Consider the following 23,580-nt stretch of genomic DNA (forward strand, 5'->3'; position numbering starts at 1 on the left):
GTGTAGCACATGTAAATTCCCCCAGCACATACAGAATAAATGTCGCTGTATGGGGAGATGTGCAATGTTTCAAAAACATGTCGCAATTTCTTAATATGTGCATTTAATTGACTTTTTCTAATCGCAATATGAAACTCTACACTCTGAATGTCATTTGCTAATGATTTCATAAAAATCTAGCAAAATTTTTACCTTATCTCAAAGTTTCGATGAAATACATTATACATAATCACAATGAAATATTGCTATTTGCAACAAGGATAGGTAATTGTTAGTCTAGTTCTAAACTGGTACAGTATTACGTATTAAAAATTTCATTACTTTACCAGTCTAGTCAAGGCAGTTATGAAAGGTGTTACATTATGGTGCTCCCCTGTAGTGAGTGAAGCACCAAGGGTGCATGTCAGTAGTAATCCATCACAAACTGACAGGCTGTCGTCATCGGACTGCATGATATGCAAATGTCCAACCAGGACTCAACCTCCAGTCTGTATAAACTCAAATCATGTGGTGACATGATGACATCGTCGTGTTTATATGAACACGGTTGGGGGAGCACAGAAATATGTGTTCGAACAACTGCCTTGACTAGTCTGGTAAAGTAATGGAGTTTTTAATACGTAATACTGTACCAGTTTGGAACTAGACTAGGTCAATGGTGTTATTAGAAAATGTGTATGTATGTATGTATGTATGTATGTATGTATGTATGTATGTGTGTGTGTGTGTATGTATGTATGTATGTATGTATGTATGTATGTATGTATGTATGTATGTATGTTTGTTTGTTTGTTTGTTTGTTTGTTTGTTACAGTATGTCCCAGTAAAAGAATATGAGTGTAATACCAGTGCAGAAGTTCAGTTAATTTACTTTCCTTCACTATCTGGAGAACCACAGCGACCTGTATAAGAGGAAAACATAAGGACAAAACAGACATTCACAAAAAGACTACATAAAAAAGAGAATGTGACAATCCAAGGCCATGACAATTATGACCAATCAGAATTTTGTAATAATACCTAAAGTGGAACAGCGACATTGACGTAGTGCAAATAGTAGCCCTCTAGTGATGGCCACGACTTCATGTAACATATTGCAATCCATTTTGTTGAAATAGAAAGTTGGGTCTAAGTGTCTCAGTACTCCCAGTGTCTGATGTATGATTTTTTTATCCATGATTTTTATTTTTAATAGTTTTATTTGTTTCCATGATCATTTTGTTCCATTTTTTTCATCATTCATTTACTCCACCCCCCCCCCCCCACACACACACACTTTTTGTCTGAAGTTATCCAACAAGTATCACAAAGTAGGACAGTGACTAATTTTTGGACCCTGGGAATTATGTGTAAAAAGACCCGGATGTACGTTCTGCTAATGATATGCATAATCTAATGTCAGACTGAAACACATTTCTACACCATATTTTCTTAGTTGTTTGATCAAGTGCAAACTTTTCTTAATTTTCAAACTCGAAATTGATTATATATTGACTGTCAATGTCGAATTTGGATCGTGGGTACCCTTATCATGCTTCGGTGACGTCATTGTACCAACAGATGCTCTTTTGTTTGTAGCTTAGCTTGACGACCTTTAACCCTGCTTTAACCTTTGACACGAGGGAGGCGTTCCTCGCCGTGCAGACTACATTTTACACTCGTGATCACTTCGTCTCAACATATCGAGTTTTGCCGCTTTGTTTTGAAATCATGGCGGGTGCAGACAAACGGAGGACGTTCCTTGGCTTCGATTTCAGTACACAGCAGGTAAGATACTATGAAACCGTGATAGAAAAATGGTCATTTACTAGTCATTGTTTGCGTTTGTCCGCCAACCTTGAGAGGAAGACGGTACCGAGCAATGTGAGCTGCACTGTACTATACCACTGGTCCAGTATATAAACAGATCCGAAATATCGCCCAATATTTGAATATTACAAAATGAAATTTGAATATGAAAGTTAATATCAAAATATGGAATATAGTACCACAATATGATATGAAATATTCGATTAGATAACAACGTATGTAGAAGTGATATTATGATCAAGTATATGTCCTGAAATATGAAGTCGTCGTCGTTGTAAACTTACAGCTATCGATCATACTTTATACCCAGTGTTGACAATTGACTCTCAATATGTTTATGCAGACAAGATGAAACCACAGACACTTGTGGGCTATGAAAAAAATGTTGTAGCTTAGCTATTTATCGTACTTTATTGTTTATCCTAAGATGATATATTCAATGTAATATAAAGACAAGATGAGACCACAGACACATGTGGACTAAAGCTTATGAAAAGCAACAAGGATAGGTAACTGTTAGTCTAGTTCTAAACTGGTACCGTATTACGTATTAAAAACTTCATTACTTTACCAGGCTAGTCAAGGCAGTTACAAAAGGTGTTAAATTGTGGTGCTCCCCTGTAGTGAGCGAAGCGCAAAGGGTGCATGTCAGTAGTAATCCATCACAAACTGACAGGCTGTCGTCATTGGACTGCACTGATATGCAGAAGTCAACCAGGACTCCACCTCCAGTCTGTTTGAACTAAAATTATCTGGTGACACGATGACATCATCATGTTTATATAAACACGGTTAGGGGGAGCACAGAAATATGTGTTCGAACAACTGCCTTGACTAGACTGGTAAAGTAATGGAGTTTTTAATACATAACTTGATACCACCAAACCACCAAATTGTTGTAGCTATTTATCATATACACCTAATGTGCAGATACGTCAACTGCACATGTTCATCTACATAATGACTCATTTGAATTGCATGTGACACCCCTAATGAGCAACCTGATTGGGCAGTTTGAATGATCGTTTGTGACACCTGCTGCCCTGATTGGGCAATTAATTATGCCTCAAGATTATCAAATCGTATTATCAGCTTTTTGCAAAAGGGAACTTGCAAACCCTCCATGTTGAATGTTGCATCATGGGAAATGTGAAGATAAAAACTAATCAATCAGTATTGTAAACAATATTGATACATTGTTTGTAACCACAAATACTGATAGTTACCCTGACCATTGTGGGAGGTTTATTTTATTGGTAGCTCTAGATTAGGTACTACGATAACCACAGATAATCCCATAGTCCTTTGTGTCTGAACATGCTCAGTATGGATTGCAAGTTCCCTATTATAGTCACAAATGTAGTATGAGCAATTAAACAGAATACTGCTAGTGCTGTAAACCAGCTACACAGACACATGTAAACATTACAGTCTTTCATAACTTTTAACTTTGTTTGTTTGTTTGTTTGTTTATACAGATCAAAGCGATGGCTGTCGATGATACCCTCCAAGTGGTCCATGAATCAGCTGTACAGTTTGATACAGACCTACCAGAATTTAGGTAATATACAGAACAGTTATTAGGACGGCTGGGCATTATCATTAGGGTTGGCTGGTTTATTTGTAAGTAATAAAACACAAAATGTATGGTATCCTCCGATATGCATTATCACATATGTACCAGATTGAGAAATTACTAACATTAGTACTACCATGTATGCACAGAAAATTTTTTATGGAATTTTGTGTTTTTGGACGAACATATTGTAACGTTAATATTAACAGAACCCAATGCCGCCATGAGAGTGTCAGTGTGGATACTCAGTGGTATTTGCACTCATGCTTGCAGTCTAAATTAATGGATTTAACTTTGTATTGCACTGAAATTACCAATTATCTTACCAAAGCTTTCACCAGGTATCCAGCATGGCTTTGTCAGTGTTTTCTGAAGTCACGACACATGCGTGACTTCAGACAATTGTCCCAAATTCTCGGAAGTTGGTAACGTGCTTGCAGTGTTTTCTGCTGCACTTTCACTTGCTATGCTCCTGAAAGTAATACAACTGCAGAGAACACTGCAAACACTCGTGCAAATACACCAGTATGCCACGCTTGCACTCACTCATCATGTAGAAGCAAAGGAAGTATATTTACTCTCACACGGAGCCCACAGGTGCTATGTTTGCCAGGCCTGGGTGACTCCGGGATAGCCTGTGGACTGACTAGGAAAGCCTTGACAGTTCCACAGCAACGTGATATAGAGCGTGCTACATAGCCCTGTCACGTAGTCCCAAACCCGAATGGATCTCTGTAGCATTTGTGTTTGTTTGTTTGTATTTGTCTGCATAACAGAAAATCGCTGGGAGGAATTCCCAGCACAAAAATTTATTTAAAAACAAAAAAAATAAATAGATAAATAAAAAAAATATTTACTCTTGTTATTGCCGAATTATATTTTGTTTTTCTTTGTGTAGAACTCAAGGGGGCGCTCACATCCATGAAGACAAACTGACAGTAACATCTCCTACTGCTATGTGGGTCAAGGCACTTGATATTTTACTGGAAAAAATGAAAACCAAAGGATTTGATTTCTCTAAAGTTGCTGCTTTGTCTGGCACTGGTCAGGTAAGGGATATCAAACTATAGAGGGCATACTTTGTAGAAAAGGTATATTGAGTAGAATAAGGGTTTTGCTGTTTTGTCTGGCACTGGTCAGGTAAATGTATCAACCTACAGAGGGCGTATTTTATAGAAAGGTATATTGAATACAGAAAGGGTTCCTCAAGAGTTGTTACTTCATCTTGCATTGGTCAGTTATGGGCGTGATTATGTAAAAATAAACCTTTTGCAAGTATTTGTAGCTTTTGATTTTTGAAATTACAATATAACTCACAAATCTGTGCTTCACCAAATAATCAGTCATTTGAGATAAAATACTTCTACTATTCATTTGAGATGAAAATTATTTTGTAAATTTGACCAAGTTATGGATTATTTCAGATAAAATATTTTGTGTCATCAAAAAATGTGACATTTCTGATAAGCAATACTTCTATCTTTTGCTCCCTTACAGCAACATGGCAGTGTCTACTGGAAACATGGTTCACAGAAAGTATTAAAGAATTTAGAACCTGATAAAGGTCTACATCAGCAACTACAGGTTGGTTGGAGATAATCTGTTTTGACATTGTTTTGTGATCAGTAAATTACTTGCATAATTTGTATTGAGACACTTATATGTATATGTATATAGGTTAGCATGTACCTGAGATAACAATATGTAACCAGTTTGAAGAGAACTCCGTGAAAGAAGTAGAGAGTTGTTACTTAATGTAGTATGGATAAGAAACCATTCTACGGCAAATCTTGAGGGAAATACAAATAACAGGCAGAGAACCAAGTTTCTATGTTCACTCAAGAAATAGTTTAATGGAATCTGCTGACGTAGCAAGACCCACACATGGTTGTCCTCTCCCACCCTGTCACCTGGTGGCGTCATACAACCCTCCGTTACAGGCTTGTACTGAGCAATACTTGACACATGTATACTTATTAACAACTAAACCTTATACTCAAAAAGTGAAAAATGGAGTAGGTTACACATAGAAAGGTGGTTTGAACACAATTTCAATTGTAGAACAACACTTTATAGAAGTGTACAATGCTATCATTATTATTGAATTTATTTTTCGATTTATTGATAGGATCAGTTTAGTGTTGAGAATTCTCCAATCTGGATGGACTCCAGTACTACAAAACAATGTAAAAACTTAGAAGACAAACTTGGTGGAGCACAGACAGTGGCTAATATCACAGGGTCAAGGGCATACGAGGTATGTATTAGCTTTGCGGCCACATAGCGGCTCAATGACTAGTACGCATGAGTGTCCTATATACTATGTGATGTTGTTTAGCTGGTTTTACCCAAGGATGCATTGCGGCGCAATGACTACGCATGCGCATTCTATATACTATGCCCATTCTCCACCTGGCAGGGCACTATGGCTTTAAATCAAGCAACACAACTGAAAATAAATAACTAAATAAATAAAAAATATACATGATTAATTAATGTTATTTAATAACAAAGTAAAATTAAAGGGACAGAACAAAAGATTCCATTCATTTAAAATCTAAAAAGTGTCCATACCTAATTTTCATTTTTAGAGGTTCACTGGAAACCAGATTGCCAAAGTTTTTGAGACTCAAATGAATGCCTATGAAAAGACAGAGGTAAGGCCATCAAATTACTTTCAAGAGACCCTTCAAATAAAGGACGCCCTCTTGTGGTGACATACTGAAGTAACATATATTGATGAGTGGAACATCTAGCGTCTGTCAGATTTTGATGTTTTTATAAGTCAGATATTGATTTCAGTTAATTTTTTTTGTTATTAAAAAAAATCCATTGTTCTCGAAGACAAAAGAAACATGAATCTAGCCAATGTATTAATTTTATTTAATTTGTTACCAAATTAAGGGTACACTAGCTGTAACTGGAATATTATTTTTTTTCAATCAGACAATCAACATTATATTCACTGAAAATTGTTAAAATACCAATTATTAGACATTGTACATGTCAATTAGAGGTCTATTTTATATATAAGTAGTATAGTAATAAGGTGAAATTATTATTCATTGGATACTGAGTTTTAGGATCGGACCCAAAAATCAATTTGATTGATTATATTGCACAATACTATGTGTACTGCTACTTAAATTTGTTTACCCACAGGTGATTTAATACATCTAATGGTGAAAATTATTACAAGTAAGCCATTATATCTAACAAAACAAGTTTTAAAACATTTTCCAGTTGCAGCCAGTGCAGCTTTAATGTATGTTAATTTGTTTTTAGGTTTATGGTGATTTTGTTATTTTTCATTTATCTTACAGCATATTTCATTGGTCAGCAGTTTTGCTGCATCATTGTTCTTAGGAGACTATGCACCAATAGATCACAGCGATGGTGAGTGTGTTTGGATACACACATGAAGAGTAGTGTAACACTGGAAATTTGCAGAATTTATAGAATTTATTTAATTCAAATTGATTCACTTAATTTAAAATTACTTAAATTAACACAAAAAAAAATTATATTAATATCTGAGAAATAATTGTTGATGTCTTTGAGACCTAGGAAAACTGTCAGAATTGATATTTGCTTTAATGCACGGCAGTCGTCCAATTCACCCGCACATACTACGGGGTCCCACACTATGAAAACTTAAGTTGAAAGTAACCTTCAGGAATTACATAGACAAAGTTCATTTACTGAGCTTTTGTGACATTGTGCGATCATCCCTAAGATCCCCCCCCCCCTAAATGAGTGAAGTTCGTTGATTGAGCTTTTGTGACATTGTGCGATCATCCCTAACATCCCCTCCCCCCCCCTAAATGAATGAAGTTCGTTGATTGAGCTTGTTTGACATTGCACGATCATCTCGAAGAATTTACATTTTAGTATGTTTACCAACAAATACAAATTAACATATAAGCCTCAATCGTTATGTTTTCCCTTTTCCAGGTTCCGGAATGAATCTTATGGATATTAATTCCTTGGAATGGTGTGATAAAGCTCTGGATGCATGTGCACCGGAATTAAAACAGAAATTGGGAAAATTAGTACCATCTTTTGAAAATTTGGTAAGTTTACAAGAGTGGCCTTATTTTCCTTTCTATTTTCCTTTACTTCATCAATTGTATATTTCTTGAATGAGGCAAAAGAATTTTAAAAAACACTATCTCTTAGCCCCCCCCCCCCCCCCACACACACACACACACCACATTACTGGGACAAGCCATTAAAGAAGCAAGTCCACTTGTTATCAAAGAGTACCAATATTTACACATGTGATGATGGGCTCTTACATAACACAAGTAAACAGTGTAGTTCACAGCGTAAGATCATTTCTAAGGAGTGGGTCAATTGAGGCAAACCTTATCTCCGTCTTATATCAGTTGTTATCAATTTATTAGGCTATTATAAGTAACACTACAAACAGCTTTAGAGATGCAAACAACTTTTATGACACCCGTTTTCGTCAGGCAAGCCCGCGGGTTTGTTGCACTTGGACCGTTAATGGCTTGTGAATGTCATGAAAACAAATTGTGTGGTTCCAATAGCGCCCAATTTCATTTATGTTTTTCATATCTGTGAGGATCTGTTCAAATATTATCTTCACATCTACGAAGTCAACAGAAACTTCTTAGCGATGTAATCACACTTTCTGTACTATACGCAGAAGACATCACGTGGTACTCTGCTTTTTGCCATTTTGTTTTGATCACACAAACAAAGCAATGATGTCTTCAAATCTCACTGTTTCTCGTGTGACTTTTCAAATTTGTTTCGATTTTTCGATAATTTTTTCACATTACCTAAAAAAGTTTAGTTTGGGAGTTTAAAAACTAGGTTGGGGAGGGTTAACGGAACCAAATAATTTTATTTTTTTGGCCTTGTCAGAATTTTGGTATTACGTACATGATATATTAAGAGGCACTGAATTATTGGAGTAGATAATACATGTTCAAGGTCCGTAGTTGACAGAATGAATTATTGCATTTGTTTCCAATTAACCATTCTGAAGTAACTATATCGTACTGTTCCATTGAAATATTATTATATTTTTTCTATTTCTCAATTTGTATTAATATTTCAATAAGGTGTGAACTCAATATGAAAATCATTTGTAATATTTCTTTTCATATAATTTTCAGGGTCAGGTATCGGCATATTTTGTTGATCGCTATGGTTTCCCTCCTGACTGTCTTGTGGTGGCATTTACTGGAGACAACCCGGGTAAATATGCAAACAAGCAAACAATCAAATTTCCATGTCAAAAACTTACTAGTATTTTTTTTTCGTATTTAATAGCATTTTTTATTGGGCTCATTACAAAGATTGAGATAAATCTCTTTTTCATAAATCATTTGCAACATCCATTTACTCACACTCTTTGTCTACAAAATGCCGTTTCATTTTGCTCTGTTCTAGCTTTACATAGCCAGTATTGCTAATGCCTTTATTTCTGTTACTACATTTGTATAATGTTAATAAATCTAAGGACTGATTTGAATATAGTTAACTTTATTACTTAACAACATGCTGTGGAAAGCATGGTATAGTAAACACAATACAATACAATACAATACAATACAATACAATACAAGACAAAAATACAATATACATTACTTGTCTGCTGAGGGGATCTTTCGAGATGTATCTAAAAGAAATTTGGCAAAAGGAAGTTTATCATCTGAACCTAGAATATACAAAAATTTCTCTTGACTGTTTAAAGTGTTAAAATAAGCACATTTCAAAGATATCGAAGAAAATAAATAAAAAATATAAGGAAATACTGAGATCTGATTAGATATTTTGTGCACATAATAATTAGCTTAATTGTGTTGACTTGAAGTTATAGTTAATTTAATTGTGAATATTAATTCACTATATTTGTGTATTAAGGAATGGTTGTCATGAAATAATAATAATAATGTCAATGGCATTTTTACATATAATTTACATATTAATGAGTGGTTGCCATGGAATAATGTCAATGGTATTTGTTCATATTAATTGACCACATTTGCATCTTGATGAATGGTTGTGATATTTATGCATATTAATCAGTGTCATTTAAATACATTACTGGTTACTGTTTGATTTAAAATGATAGTTTTTGTGCATATTAATCATTTAAATTTGCATATTGATAAATGATTTGAAATAATACTAAACAGCGTTAATTTTGCAATGTTCATATTCATTAATCTACCTAATTTGCATAATTGGTGACTTTAAAAGACTCCATAATTTATTTTTTATTTGTACAGCATCACTGGCTGGTATGACACTACAGGAAGGAGACATTGCTGTAAGTATACTGCCATAAATAAATGCATAAAATGTCTATAAACTTGACATCCATGGGACAAAAACAAAGAAGAGTTGTTTCTGGTCAGCGCATGCATCACTTAAATACCCTTGTGTTGTTGTTTTTGTGTGTGTTTGTTCAATCTGATTAAAATCCGATGTAGATGTCGGCTAATCGTTCATTATTTTACCTTGGTATTTTTGCTTGAATAGGCCTTTCCAAAATTTGCCACATGGTGGCGCTCTACTTCCTGTCTATGTGTACCTTGGGGGTATACGTTGTATAGGTTACTTGGTTAATCATAGAGCACTACTGCTTTCCTCGATGTCAGCTTTACACTTCTACAGAATACCGAGGGACAAAGCTCTTAAGAAATAGTACAATGAGGTGATGATACCCCCAATTTGAGTGAGGGTGCTGCATTCTCAGTTTCCTGTTTGCAATCTGCAATGCCCTAATGACCTTCACAATATGTGTTGACGTTTTCGTCTTGATGGCTGCCTCCTCTACATCTGAACTCTTGTTTCATTAAAATGAGAATAGATGAAACAAATAAGATAAAAATCAATATACAAATTTCTAGTCAACTCTGTCTTTAATTTCAGTTAAAGTCACCCAATCAATGCTTATTTCACATTTGTTTTTTCAGGTCAGCCTAGGTACCAGTGATACACTGTTTCTATGGTTACAACACCCTAAGCCAGCGTTAGAAGGTCATATTTTTGCCAACCCCGTCAGTGGAAGTGATTATATGGCATTACTTTGGTAAGTAAATCAATATTCACATTATTCATAGCATAGATCCTTCACGGGCTTCTATTCTATGGGGGAGGGAGGGGGGAATCGACCTACCCCACCTATTCTAAAATTGAGCGTAATCGGAAGCACAAAATCTTTAGGCCTTAAACTAAATGATTTTAATTTAGCATCTGATCTTTCATCAAACATTTCTGTATTTCTCATCTTTTAACAAGTTTCAAAAACGGTTCTCTGACAAGAGAAAATATCAGGAACTCATGTGCTGATGGATCCTGGGAAAAATTTGAAAAATCTTTGAAATCAACCCCAAGAGGTAACCATGGTGACATAGGTAGGTGTCGGCCATATTGTATTATCTTTGCTGTGATGTGAATTTGTATACTAGTAATTACATGTTCAGTACATAGTGATAAATTATGGGATGTAAGTTCCACATTGTCTTGTTATGACAATATATGGTAGGCTTATAAGAAATTTCCAGATAACATAAAAAGTAATTTGATTTACAATATTTTGGTTTGTTTATATATTTATATTATATATTTTAGTGTTTTATTTGGTAAATCCAAACTGTTTGTTGTTTAGTCCATTTTAATGTGTATGTAAGTGTATTTTTATGTGAATATTGTATATATTTTCTTCAATACTGAAAACATTCCCGCCAAAATTGTTTGGACAAAATTCTTGTTTTTATGTAAGTTTTTGGCATATATCAACTTCATTTTAGACTGGAATTGAAGAAATGTTACTTCCTAATAAAGTAATATTAGTGTAATTATGAAAATATTCATATAAATTGGGTCCCCATATTATTTAAAACTCGTCTCTAGTCAATAAAGGGTTAATAATTATACATTGTCCGATGACTAAATTTTTTAGAGTTTTACTAACACAACCAATATCAATGAAGATGTTATCTAATAGGGAACTTGATTTCCAGACAGACTGAGCATGCTCAGATGCAAAGGACTATGGGATTTTCTGTACTTATCGAATTACCTAAGCTGGAGCTATTGAATAAACCTACAGTTGTCAGGGTAACCATAACGACATTTTGTTTGGTTACAAATATAACACAGTTGTTTACTGATTGATTCATATTTATCGTATTTCCCATTCAAGATAGCGGCTTTGCAAGTTCCATATTAGAATCCTTACCATATTTCTATTCCAGGAATTTATTTTGATGTACAAGAAATTACCCCATCAGCTGTTGGTTTCCATCGATTTAACGCCAGCGGACAAAAAGTACCAGCCTTTCCTAAAGACACTGAAATACGAGCTTTGATTGAAGGACAGTTTATGGCTAAACGAGTCCATGCTGAAAACCTTGGGTACAGTATAGGTATGGAGTAGTAGACGCTTTAATAGAGAGACAGTTTATGGCTAAACAAGTCCATGCTGAAAACCTTGGGTATAATATAGGTATGTAGTAGTAGACACTTTAATTAGTCATTGTGGACTGCAAACAGGAAATTGAGAATACGGCGCCCTCACTCAAATTGGGGATATCATCACCTCATACAAAATGTAGCACTGTTTCTTAAGAGCTTGGTATTATGTAGAAGTGTAAATCAGGGATGTTTCATACATTGTTCAGACATTAAGGAAATCAGTAGTGCTCTATGATTAACCAAAGACCCTATACCATGTATACCCCCAAGGTACACACAGACAGGAAGTAGAGCGCCACCATGGCAAATTTTGGAAGGCCTATTGAGGGACAGTTTATGGCTATACTGAAAACCTTTGGATACAATATAGGTATGGAGTAGTGGTCAACTACTCGTTAATACATCTGTACATAGACCTGTTACCGGTTCCAAGATGCATCGCGTGTCTCCCTTAACAATGCCATATATTTGTTATGCTTGGTGAGGGGAGGGGGTGGGTTGCACACGCTACACAAGGATGTTTGTCACCTGACCATACCTTGGCCGGGTTTACGAATCAGGTTTTTAATGCTATTGATGTCTAACATGTTTTATTCATTGTCTACAGGTACAGCTGAGCGTGTTCTTGCCACAGGAGGTGCTTCAGCCAATCTGACCATACTACAGGTTCTGTCTGATGTATTCAATACTCCAGTTTATGTACAAGACACTGCAAACTCAGCTTGCCTTGGGTGTGCTTACAGAGCTAAACATGGTAAATGTGTTTCTATACTTCCTGTATGTTTTTGTTTTGTTTTGTGATTGGTGGATTGGTAGTATGTCTGTTGTTTACTCCAGTGTATGTACAAGGCACTGCAAACTCAGTTTGTCTTGGGTGCACTTACAGAGCTAAACATGGTAAAATGGTTAACTGTTTGTTTATTTCATGTATGTATGTATGTATGTATGTTTGTATGTATGTATGTATGTATGTATGTATGTATGTATGTATGTATGTATGTATGTATGTATGTATGTATGTATGTATGTATGTATGTATGTGTGTGTGTGTGTGTGTGTATGTATGTGTGTGTGTATGTATGTATGTATGTATGTATGTATGTATGTATGTATGTATGTGTGTGTGTGTTTGTTTGTGTATGCATGTGTGTGTGTGTGTTTATGTTTGTGTGTGTGTAAGTGTAAGTGTGTATGTATATGTGTGTATGTATGTATGTATGTATGTATGTGTGTGTATGTATGTATGTGTATGTGTGTGTGTATGTATGTATGTATGTATGTATGTATGTATGTTTGTGTGTAGGGCAGGGGAAGGGATTATTGAAGGGTATTATAAAATGAAATGAACAAATACAATTACAAATATAAAAAAAAGTTTAAAAAAAATGTAATTTGTAAATTTTACAATTCTCTATAGGTTTACTTGGAGGCAGCAAGACACCATTTAATGATGTTGTTGCCATGGCACCAGCTTACAAGTTAGCTGTAAAACCAAGTCCTGATGCTGAGGAGGTAAGTTGACCTTTAACCCCAGTCAGTTAGCTGACCTCTGACACCAGTTTTGTTTTAAAGGCACCATGTTTGGTCCCTTATAATTGTAAAAAAAATTTTAAAAACGTGTAAAATGTTTGTCATTGCATGTACAATAACAAACTTTTTAGACACTTTCTAGCTTTTTGCAATGTAATGAGTTACAAATGTGGACCTGGTGTATGTTGTCTCACATAGTTTTTCAAGTAGGAAAACACAGAAGAGTTATTTTGTGAATAAGAAATCCAAAATAAATAGTTAGTGTATATTTTTTTATATTCTGTATCTACTATTTTTAATATGTTCTTGTTTGTTTATGCCATTTGTTGTATGTGGAGGGTTGCTCCTATACAGGTGCTTGCCACCTGTGTGACTTTTTCCCTGACTTTTTTGTCGAAGTTCAATAAATAAATGAATAAATAAATAAATAAATAAATACCAGTTTGTCATCCATATGGGCACTTAAATGTCAATGAAGTCAACTATTTACTATTTACATCTGTAATTATGATATGAATAATTTCAAATAAAACTATTAATGTTTTAAGGGGGCATAAGTTGATTTTAAATGTGTTTTGGCATAGTTTTTGCTGCATATTTAAAAGGCACTTGAAGTATTGTACTTACTGAAGCATACTTAGCCACCACTTTCGAATAACTGAACTCAAACCTGGTATTATGATATAACTCATAAATGATCTGATGATGTAATTTATATAATTTGTATACCACCCTCTAGTGTCTACTTACTGAAGCATACTTAGCCACCACTTTCGATTAACTGAACTCAAACCTGGTATTAAGATATAACTCATAAATGATCTAATGATGTAATTTATTATACGTATCAAAAATGTTCAAGAAATCACTACTATGCAACTAAATGCTCTAATAATGCCTGAAGATAATTTTAATGTTAAAGAGAGCATACATCGACATATTATTATTATTATTATTAAAATCATTTTTAAAAAGCTTAATCAAGGTTATTTTGTAATGTTATCAAGTAAATTTTCGTCCAGAAACAAACGTTTGTTGAAACATCCATAGTTATAACTCTATGCTCTCGCAAGTTCCGTAGTATGAGCTTGTTCAAAGTAATAATGCAGAAATTAAGTATGAGGGGGGGATGTGTCTTCTATGAAGACTTGTTTTAAGCTTTTCTCTGAAAAGGAATCTTGATGTTTTTTTTCTTGTTTTTTTTTAATATACAGATTTACACTCCCCTAGCAGCAAGATACAAATTATTGGAGGAAAGTATTGCACAGTAAACATACAAGAAGTCACAGCAGTGTAGAATGGAGATATGTAGCATGTTTATATCATGACCATGATTTTGATACTTGTATTACTGAACAAAAAAATCATAAATTCAAACTGATTGCTTGTAAAAATCCACTCAAACTGATTGGTCACAGTGGGGAGTAATAACGTACATCAGTCTAATTGGCTATATTCAAATGATGTCAATATGTAATGAGATGAGCACCGGAGCAACATAATTTACATAATTTATGAATATGTAAATATCTACAAACAAGCATCATCATGATGATAATTGCCATTATCGTATACCTAGTATTGATTCCAATGCAATTCTATGGAGAGTATGGACATCGAACACTGGCAATAATTTCCTGTATCAAGCCCTGGCACACTTTGCCCAAATATGTCAAGTGGTGGGATCATCGATATCTGTTCACTCCGTGATTTGGCTTTGTTAATTTCTTCACTATTTTGACGTTTCTACGAATAAAATAATCTTTCATGATCAATTTATGTGATTATGTGATTCAAATAATGTTTCCGTGCCACTACATGGAGTATATGACAACATTTTTACGGCCTGGGTATGGGTTTTGCAGACCTCGGTAGTACTGCTTACAGGCCCTCCTAAAGTCGGTCCCTTCAACTGTACAACCTTGGTCAGCTAAAAACCCATATTCAGGCCATAAAGATTATTTGGCCATGGCTAAATTAATCCGATGCTCATGATAATTGCCATTGAAAGCAATCAGTTAGGCAGTGCAGCATAATCACAATATATGAGTACTAAGTGTGGATCCGGGGCCGTATCACCAATGTCTTCCCTGCAATAACCTTGACAAACCGGTCACGTGGCTAATAGACCTTAAACCAATTTATTATACCAAACAAAATAATCAACTTTGAACCAGCTTTGGAAAATGCTTCCATTTATTAACAAACTTGATCTAACAACCAATAGTAGGTTATATGGTAAACGTAATGTCATACACTTATTTAATATTGATGGTGTTTGGCATTCCCTTCCCTTTATTAATACTGACAGTAATATGTTTTACAGTGAAGACGCAGTTTCAGGAAAACTTACCATGTAGAATTGTATTTGTGAACTCATCAGAATTTGTAGAGGGGGGGGGGGGTCACTTTTTTCATGCATGGTAGAGAGGGTGGGTTAGAATTTTTTGTGCAAAGATTTGTGGGGGGGGGGGGGTCTATATTTTTCATGCCTCGGTCTTTTGAACCCCCCCCCCCTCGTAATTTCTGTCCAGTCCCTCTCTAGAAATTGCGTGCGTCGACAGTAGCGTGTCAAATTGGCTTAGAGGGCATGCTCACCACATAGTAAGAGATAGGGGAACACCAAATTTTGGTGCATCACTTGAAATGGGCTTAGAGGGCGCACTGCTAGCCACTTGCATAAATACACCACGGCGGCTTATAGAAGTTTTCAAATGATAGACTTTAATGAATTAATTACTGAAAAAAATTACTGATTTGAATTATGGTTCCTTAGTACACAACCAAGTGCTACAGAACACTAGCATGTTCCACAACCAAAATCAATGTCAACTCATCAATTATCACACAAAATAAGTTTTACTTCCACAAAAATTAATCAATCAATCAATCATTCAATCAAATAATCAATCAATCAATCAATTAATCGATTGATCAATCAGTTACATGCTTGCTTATCCATGTGAGGTAACTATTACGTAAAAGGATGTAGGGTTTGGAAACACGATTATATATTTTAAACGTTAGAATGTCAAGATGTGACACTACTTTTAGTATAAACTAATATTTGTCCCCCAAATTCATTGACCATCATGCATTGCTATAAAATACAACCATAGTGAATAAAAAAAGACCCCCCCCCCCCCCCCCCACTGTCTATGATACAATGAGATCTACCTATCTGCCAAAACTAGGGCCGAAACAACCAGTTAATTTTTTTTAATAAGGCCTTAGAAGAATGAATGTGGACCCAACAATTTGATTTGTTTTATTATGCTACAGTTACAAAAAATATGTTCATCCAATGGTTCATTCTCGCTCGCTCTCTCTCTCTCTCTCTCTCTCTCTCTCTCTCTCTCTCTCTCTCTCTCTCTCTCTCTCTCTCTCTCTCTCTCTCTCTCTCTCTCTCTCTCTCTCTCTCTCCCTCTCCCTCTCTCCCTCTCTCTCTCTCTCTCTCTCTCTCTCTCTCTGAAGCACGCAAATTAGTGTCCCACCCCCACTCTTGTTAGCCATACTCAATCTAGGGGAAATGTTGGCACTTACTACATATACTGGTACAATCCTTACACACTCAACACATCATTGCATGCCAAACAACCACAAACTAAATTTATTTTAAATAAACTATTTTATTTTTTCATCATAATCAGAATTTTACAACAATTCAACATCTGTAAAGAGACACCACAACAATAACTTTCTATAGGAAACCAAATTTTGGTCAGTTCTTGTCGTAACCCATGTTTCCCGCCAAAAAAGTGTCACTTTTTATCATAACCAACATGTTTACCACAAAATATTCTGTTTTTCATAATTCACACTTTCCACTTCATGTTTTTTCATGAAAGTGTCTTACAAAAACATTTTGAACAGTTCCAGAAGATATTTTTCATGCATGTGGTCCTACAAAACACATTACAAATTTACAGCAGTTGCTGACATCATCAGTTTAGGTGACATGTACATAAACTGATGACCTCATCAATACTGGGTTATAACACACTGATTGCTGACATCACCACTTTCTGTTTAATTTACATACACATGATTGTTTGTAGAAAATGTACAAAAAAAACTTCGGTGAGAAAATTTTTACAAATAAAATGTCTCCTGAAGTGTCGGTCCTTGTCGGTTTTGAACAAAGAGTTTGATTCCTTGACAGAGGTGACACTGAAAAACAGGAAAATGGTACTGTTTCTAACTAGACTTTTTGGATTTTTTTCTACATTACAAGATTGGCAACTTGGCTGGTTAGGGCGCCCTCTGGTGAGTGAAATTCACAATCACATGAAAACATGAAATCCAGCTTCACATTGCATTTCTAAACTACAAAATATACATTTCAACATCTTGATCTTCAAGACAAGAAAATTCATAACTTCAAAAAGACTATCTACATTGCACTTTTTACATGAAATAATACAAGTATGTAAGTATGTTGCTATGGTAACAACTACAATATATATAATATTGAGGTGGACACTAAACTTTTGTGTTTTATAAAGATTAAACTAGGAATTCTATTGGTGAAATGTAATGTACACCTGTTGAAAATGCATTAATATGCAAATGCATAGGAAATGACTAGAATTTACATCAAGCAAATATTAGTGCATTTTAGAATATTTGTTCGAAACACTTATTCTGCACTAGTTTTTAGAGTGTAAAATATACAAAAATGTTGACCCCCCCCCCCCCCCCATATTCTTGACACTGCATGTTCATAGAAGGCATGCACCAAACATATTCCCTGAACTGCAATCACCAGGTGAATTTTATTTCAACCATTTTCACAAAACTACAAATTACAAATATGACAGCATCACCGATAACGTTTGACTAGAGCTTCTAGTCATATTCAGTTGTTGTCACTAGATGGCTTAAGCATTTATACATGGAGTTTTCCAACAAAAGTCACTGCAAAATTCAAATTTTTTGCAATTGTTGAAATTTTTGGTAAATTTTAGTTTGATTTTGAACAAAACTAAGTGAAGACAACTTCCTGTCAAAGTTCACAGCAATTTTTTTGTAATTATTGTAAATTTTGGACAAATTTTAGTTCACTAGGTTTAGTTAAAGTTTCACAGCATTTTTTTTTTTGCAATTGTTGAAATTTTTACTTCCATTTTGGACACAAACAAGCAGGAGCAATGTATACATAAGGTATTTCAGTGTCGACAACCTCACTCAAGTATTAATTTTGAAAGAATTGTGTTAAAACGATTTTTTTTTCGGCATTAGCCTCTCTCCTGATAACATTTCATTCAATATGGCATAATAATCAGCAAAGGTTCCTTTTATATTTCAGTAAATATCTTAAAACTTGGGACATTTTTTTTTCATAATATTAAATTTCTGAAAGTTCACAACATTTGAATTGTTCACACGATAATTTCTGTTATTTTTTGAATGATTTTAGAAATACAAACAAAATGACATTTAGTAGAAAACATTTTTAAAAAATCTGAAATCGTATTTCATTTTTTGCACACCCTTCATGCAAAGCTTCTTGAATGTTTTGGAAATCTCAACTCATTTCGTCGTTGACATATTCCCTTTTTTCTTTCTTCAATATATTCAAAAGTTTTGTATTTTTCAAAAGATTCATGTTTTGAAAAAACCAGGGCTCAAATTTTACAATCAATAAAATTTGTGGTTCAAACACAACAAAACTCTAATTTCAAACAAACGTGAACGTAAATTCAGGGATAGTTGTTGAAAAGCTCATCTGAATATAATATGAATATTCATGATCTCATCAATATTCATAACGTTGTGAATATGAATTAGCTCAGAAACATTCCCTTACATCTTATCAATATGCACAAACTTATAAATATTCATACATTCATTAACATAGTTACTTATATTTGTTACAACCTTATGAATATTCATGAGTATTACTTACATTTTGTTACAAGCTTATGAATATTCATGAGTATTACTTACATTTTGTTACAAACTTATGAATATTCATAAGCATTACTTATAATTTGTTACAAACTTATGAATATTCACAATCTCATTTATATTTATTACTTATGTTTTGTTTTGGCCTACGCCTCTGGATGATAGAGTCTCTATGAGTTTCTTTCTCAAGAACTCTGTATGTGCAGTAAGTTCTTCGATGGTTTCTTTCAGTTTGTTGTTACTTTCCTCCAATTCTACTGCTTTCTGTTCCATCTCAGAGTCTTTCATTTTGCGTGTTTCGCGCGATCTTTTGGATGCGATGTTGTTTTTATCTCTTCTTTCGCGATATTTGGCAGGCTTTGTCCTAGATGATGTTACTTCAATAACTTTTGATTTTTTCCTTTCTTCATCATCATCTCCTTCATCGTAATCTTTCTCACGTTTTCTTTTTCTGGGGGTCTTTTCCGATCTGACCACTGCATCTTCTTCATGGGTAGAAGCATTTGATGTAACAGCATCACAGGCTATTGCATCAAACACTGTCACCTCTTTAGAAGTCTGACTGCTTTCCTCCTATAAAGCAATAAATAAAAAAAATTCTATGTAAGTTTTTGTACCCAGATATTTACATTTGATATGGCTTTCAAATAAATCTAAAATTTCATCTATAATTTCAAAAAGTTTTGAAAATGAAGGATAGTGTGGAAATGTGTAAAAAAAAAAAAAAAGGTAGTCTGCAACATGAAAGGTGAATGTCTCAGTTGATCTGACTGTACATTCACAACATAGCACAGTACAACACAGCACATTGCACAGCACAACACAGCACAACACAATACAGTACAACATAGCACAACATAGCACAACACAACACAGTACAACATAACATAACACAACACAACACAAAAATAAGTAATAGTAAGAGCAAATACATCGAAAAATTTCCCTAAAAAATCTAGCATAACATGGCACAGCACAGCACAACGCAGTACAACACAACACAACACAATACAACACAACACATAAATAAGTAACAGTAAGAGCAAATACATCGAAAAATTTCCCTAAACTTTTTAAAAAATCTAGCATAACATGGCACAGCACAGCACAACGCAGTACAACATAACATAACACAGCACAACACAACACAACACAACACAACACAACACAAAAATAACAGTACGAGAAAATACAAAAAATTTCCCTAAAAAAATGTAGCATATTTTGACAAGGACACAAATTCAAACATTTCAATCCTAAAATATATCTCTCAAAATGAAAATAAAACAAAATATTCAGAAAAAGCTGAACTGTTACCATCACAAACTTGAGCACAGCAAATATCATTTTCACACAAAAAAATGTTTTGAATATATCCTAGGATGAAAATTTCCGTCGTTCAGTTTGTCATTTTCTTGACTATGAGGTTCTGTGTTGTGAATTGTGTTTATATATTTTCCTTGCATTGCACAAATCTCAACGAAGCTTGCATCAGGTTGTGAAACACCTAATTAATTATGCATGCATGGTCGTCATGTCAACTCTAGTGTCATGTAAATGTGTCGCAAGAAAGGAGCTTGAAGGGAGACCTTGATAGATGTTGTGAACATCTTGCATCACCCAAAAATATGATCTACGCATCTACTCACTTTTTCCCACCCAAATCTTTCTTAAATTCTCACTTTCTTTTTTGACAAGTAAAATTTACAGTTTTCTAGATTTTTTTTGGATAACCTAATTTTTTTTTACAGTTTTCTGGATTTTTTTTGGATAATCTGACTTCATTTTAAACAGGGTTCACCTAAATTTTGTCACAACCATAATAAGGAAGTACATGTATATTTTGTAGAATTTAATGTTTAGTCAAACATTTTGTGTTTTGGGGGATTTGTTTCGTATAATCTAACTTTAACAGGTCTTATAGAAATTAATTGTCATCATTGAATATCTGTCAACATTTTAACAGAAAGGTTAAATTATGTTCAAAACTGTGTGTTTCTCGAATTTTCAACATCAGTGTTGAATTTTTGAAAAGTCAAAATTTATGAATATTTTTGCTTTACTTTAGACAGGTTTCACATAAATAATAGTTTTTATCAAATTTCTGTCAAAAATTTACAATGAAATTGAATAATAGTCAAGAATTTCTTGGATTTCTGGAATTTCAAACATCTATGTTCAACAGCGCTGTTACAGCAATGTTACAGCACTGTTACAGCACTGTTTGTGGTGTATGACTGATCAGAAACACGACTTACCCCCTCAAGGAAAGCAGTCAGATCAGTGAAGGCATCAAAGAACGTGTCCCCCATGACATCGAAGCCAGGTGAGGGGACAAGATCACCCTCCTCAGTGACTACGTCATTCAGCATAGGGAACAGATCTGATTGGTCGACAGCTGCCTTCAAGATGTCCGACTCTGTCACAACGTCAAGTGTAGACAGGTCGGTGTTCCCTGATAGGGTAAAAATAAACATCAAAATTGAACACACTTTCCCAATTTTTTGGTAAAAATAAACATCAAAATTGAACACACTTTCCCAATTTTTTTCCGAGTGCATGGAAAGCTTATTTATACTTTTACCAGATTTTCCCTCCTCTGTTACTGGGGTTACCAGACTTTCGCAAAAATACTGCATAATCACCGATATACAAACATTCCATATGAGATATTGCAATAATCATTAACCCTCCCTCCGGACAACAAAAAGCTAGAGACTACACCAACCTGGTAATTCAACTAACAACCTACATAACTATTCCGTGCAAGATACTGCGACAATTCCAAAATTTTCACTCCGTTGTTGCCCTCTCACAAGACAATGTTATCATTATGTACACAACTAGTTACCATGGTAACAAGCCCATCCACACAAATAACCATATGTAAGTATCACAGTGGGAGATAATGTAATTAATAATTATTCCTGGACTCTGCATCACCTGATATTATGAATATCAATTGAGTTTATACAAAGAGAAGGTCAAAGGTCGGTTTGCTGTCACAAATAAGGATAGACACACGTACACCCCTTTTAAAATGTCCCAGATTTTAATTTGTTGGATAAATTTTTCAGCCCTTATTTATTTTCCTTATAAAACATTACCTATATGTATACGTATATTTCTGAAGCCCTCTCTCCGAGTTTATGATGTAAGAAAATATTTCTAAGAAATACATTTTTAATAGAAATACATATTCATTTCTTTTATAATATTTTCATGTATAATGAGTATTTCTATGAATTTGGTCTAAAATAAAGTTGAAAATGCCAAAAATTTAGACAAAGGTACAAATTTTAGTCAAATAATTTGGCGGGAAAGTGACTGTACAGTCTGCAATTTGTGTGAAGATAATCCATCTAGTTCTTATCACAAATATCCTTGGAATAAAACTTTAAATTTTGCAGTTTGTATTTTCTGTTGTTTGTTTGTTTGTGGTTGCTTGTCTACATGTTTGTTTGTTGTTTGTTCTCACCTGTGTCAAATAGGCCACTTGGCCGTATGATCCAACGTAAGGAATTCCTTGAGGCCATGGCTGGGAACGCTATGAGAAGTATGAGGGGTTTCCAACCAGTCGACCAAATTATCCAAATCCATCGCTGTTACACTTTCCATGTTGTTGTCAATCAAAGTTACTACGCTGTCTGATAGCATATCGGTGGATGATGTTGTTATGGCAACAAAAGGCTCGTTTTCACTTAGACGCTGAATGTTGATGTCTGCTCTTCGGCACAAATCGAGATGGTATCCTTCCACGGTGATGTTACTTGCCTACGGCGCCTAAAATGAAAATATTATCACATGTCAGTATTCTCCTAAATTATCAAATTCGTATGACTGTTCTACTTGTCGTGCACTGTTTATTTTCCCGCCGAAGACTAGCTGGAAATGCTAGACTAAACTCGATTCTGACAGGGATGTGCAAGACTAGAATTGGGTATTGGAACTTGTACTGCAAGCAAAACGTTCTATCCTTCGAGAACCCTATTTTCAACCCCTCCCCCGCCCCCCTTCATTACAGAATAGGTCTTTTCTTGTTTTGTATATTTGTTTTGTTTTGTTTTGTTTGCTTGTTTGTTTATTTGTTGCTGCTGCTGCTGCTGTTGTTGTTGTTGTTGGTTTGTTGTTTTTGTTTTGATTTTATGTTGTTGTTTTTTTGAAGGGGGCTAAGTTGACTTTATGTCTGGGAATAAGCGGCAGTGTAATAATACGATGGCGACAAAAGGTTCGAACTTCAAGGTGACAGTACTATTACTACGTATATCCCACACTTTACCAAGAATCTAAGACAC

General features: G+C 34.6%; 2 protein-coding genes across 3 annotated transcripts in view; one reads left to right on the forward strand and one right to left on the reverse strand.

The window, feature by feature from the left end:
- The first annotated feature begins 1,632 nt into the window (after positions 1–1,632).
- Positions 1,633–15,110, forward strand: LOC144449891 (xylulose kinase-like). 2 transcript variants are annotated; one of them, XM_078140436.1, is made up of 16 exons: positions 1,633–1,767; positions 3,288–3,370; positions 4,284–4,434; positions 4,883–4,969; positions 5,514–5,642; positions 5,977–6,042; positions 6,709–6,781; positions 7,340–7,458; positions 8,533–8,614; positions 9,652–9,692; positions 10,342–10,457; positions 10,667–10,782; positions 11,626–11,796; positions 12,453–12,599; positions 13,263–13,357; positions 14,590–15,110. In XM_078140436.1, exons 1-16 carry the CDS (start codon positions 1,711–1,713, stop codon positions 14,644–14,646), a joined length of 1,590 nt encoding a protein of 529 aa, XP_077996562.1. In that variant the 5' UTR covers positions 1,633–1,710; the 3' UTR covers positions 14,647–15,110. The 2 variants fall into 2 exon arrangements, 1 of the variants encoding a protein (XP_077996562.1); XR_013482188.1 differs by lacking the exons at positions 13,263–13,357; positions 14,590–15,110 and having other exon boundaries at positions 11,626–11,876; positions 12,453–12,464.
- Positions 15,111–16,990: 1,880 nt separating this feature from the next.
- LOC144449893 (uncharacterized) overlaps positions 16,991–23,580 on the reverse strand; it is a 7,071-nt gene continuing 481 nt past the window's right edge. The window contains exons 2-4 of the mRNA XM_078140438.1: positions 22,764–23,068; positions 21,544–21,740; positions 16,991–19,858 (exon numbers count right to left, since the gene is read on the reverse strand). Coding sequence (XP_077996564.1) covers positions 19,415–19,858; positions 21,544–21,740; positions 22,764–22,821 — 699 coding nt within the window. The 5' untranslated portion in view covers positions 22,822–23,068 and the 3' untranslated portion in view covers positions 16,991–19,414. The remainder of the gene's footprint in view (positions 19,859–21,543; positions 21,741–22,763; positions 23,069–23,580) is intronic.

This window comes from Glandiceps talaboti, chromosome 19 (genome assembly GCF_964340395.1).
Source record: "Glandiceps talaboti chromosome 19, keGlaTala1.1, whole genome shotgun sequence".
Lineage (NCBI taxonomy): Eukaryota > Metazoa > Hemichordata > Enteropneusta > Spengelidae > Glandiceps > Glandiceps talaboti.

Coding starts and splice junctions, on each gene's coding strand:
- LOC144449891 (XM_078140436.1), top strand. CDS start 1,711: ATGGCGGGTGCAGACAAACGGAGGACGTTCCTTGGCTTCGATTTCAGT. Junction 4,435..4,882: donor CTTTGTCTGGCACTGGTCAG/GTAAGGGATATC, acceptor GCTCCCTTACAG/CAACATGGCAGTGTCTACTG. Junction 4,970..5,513: donor GTCTACATCAGCAACTACAG/GTTGGTTGGAGA, acceptor ATTTATTGATAG/GATCAGTTTAGTGTTGAGAA.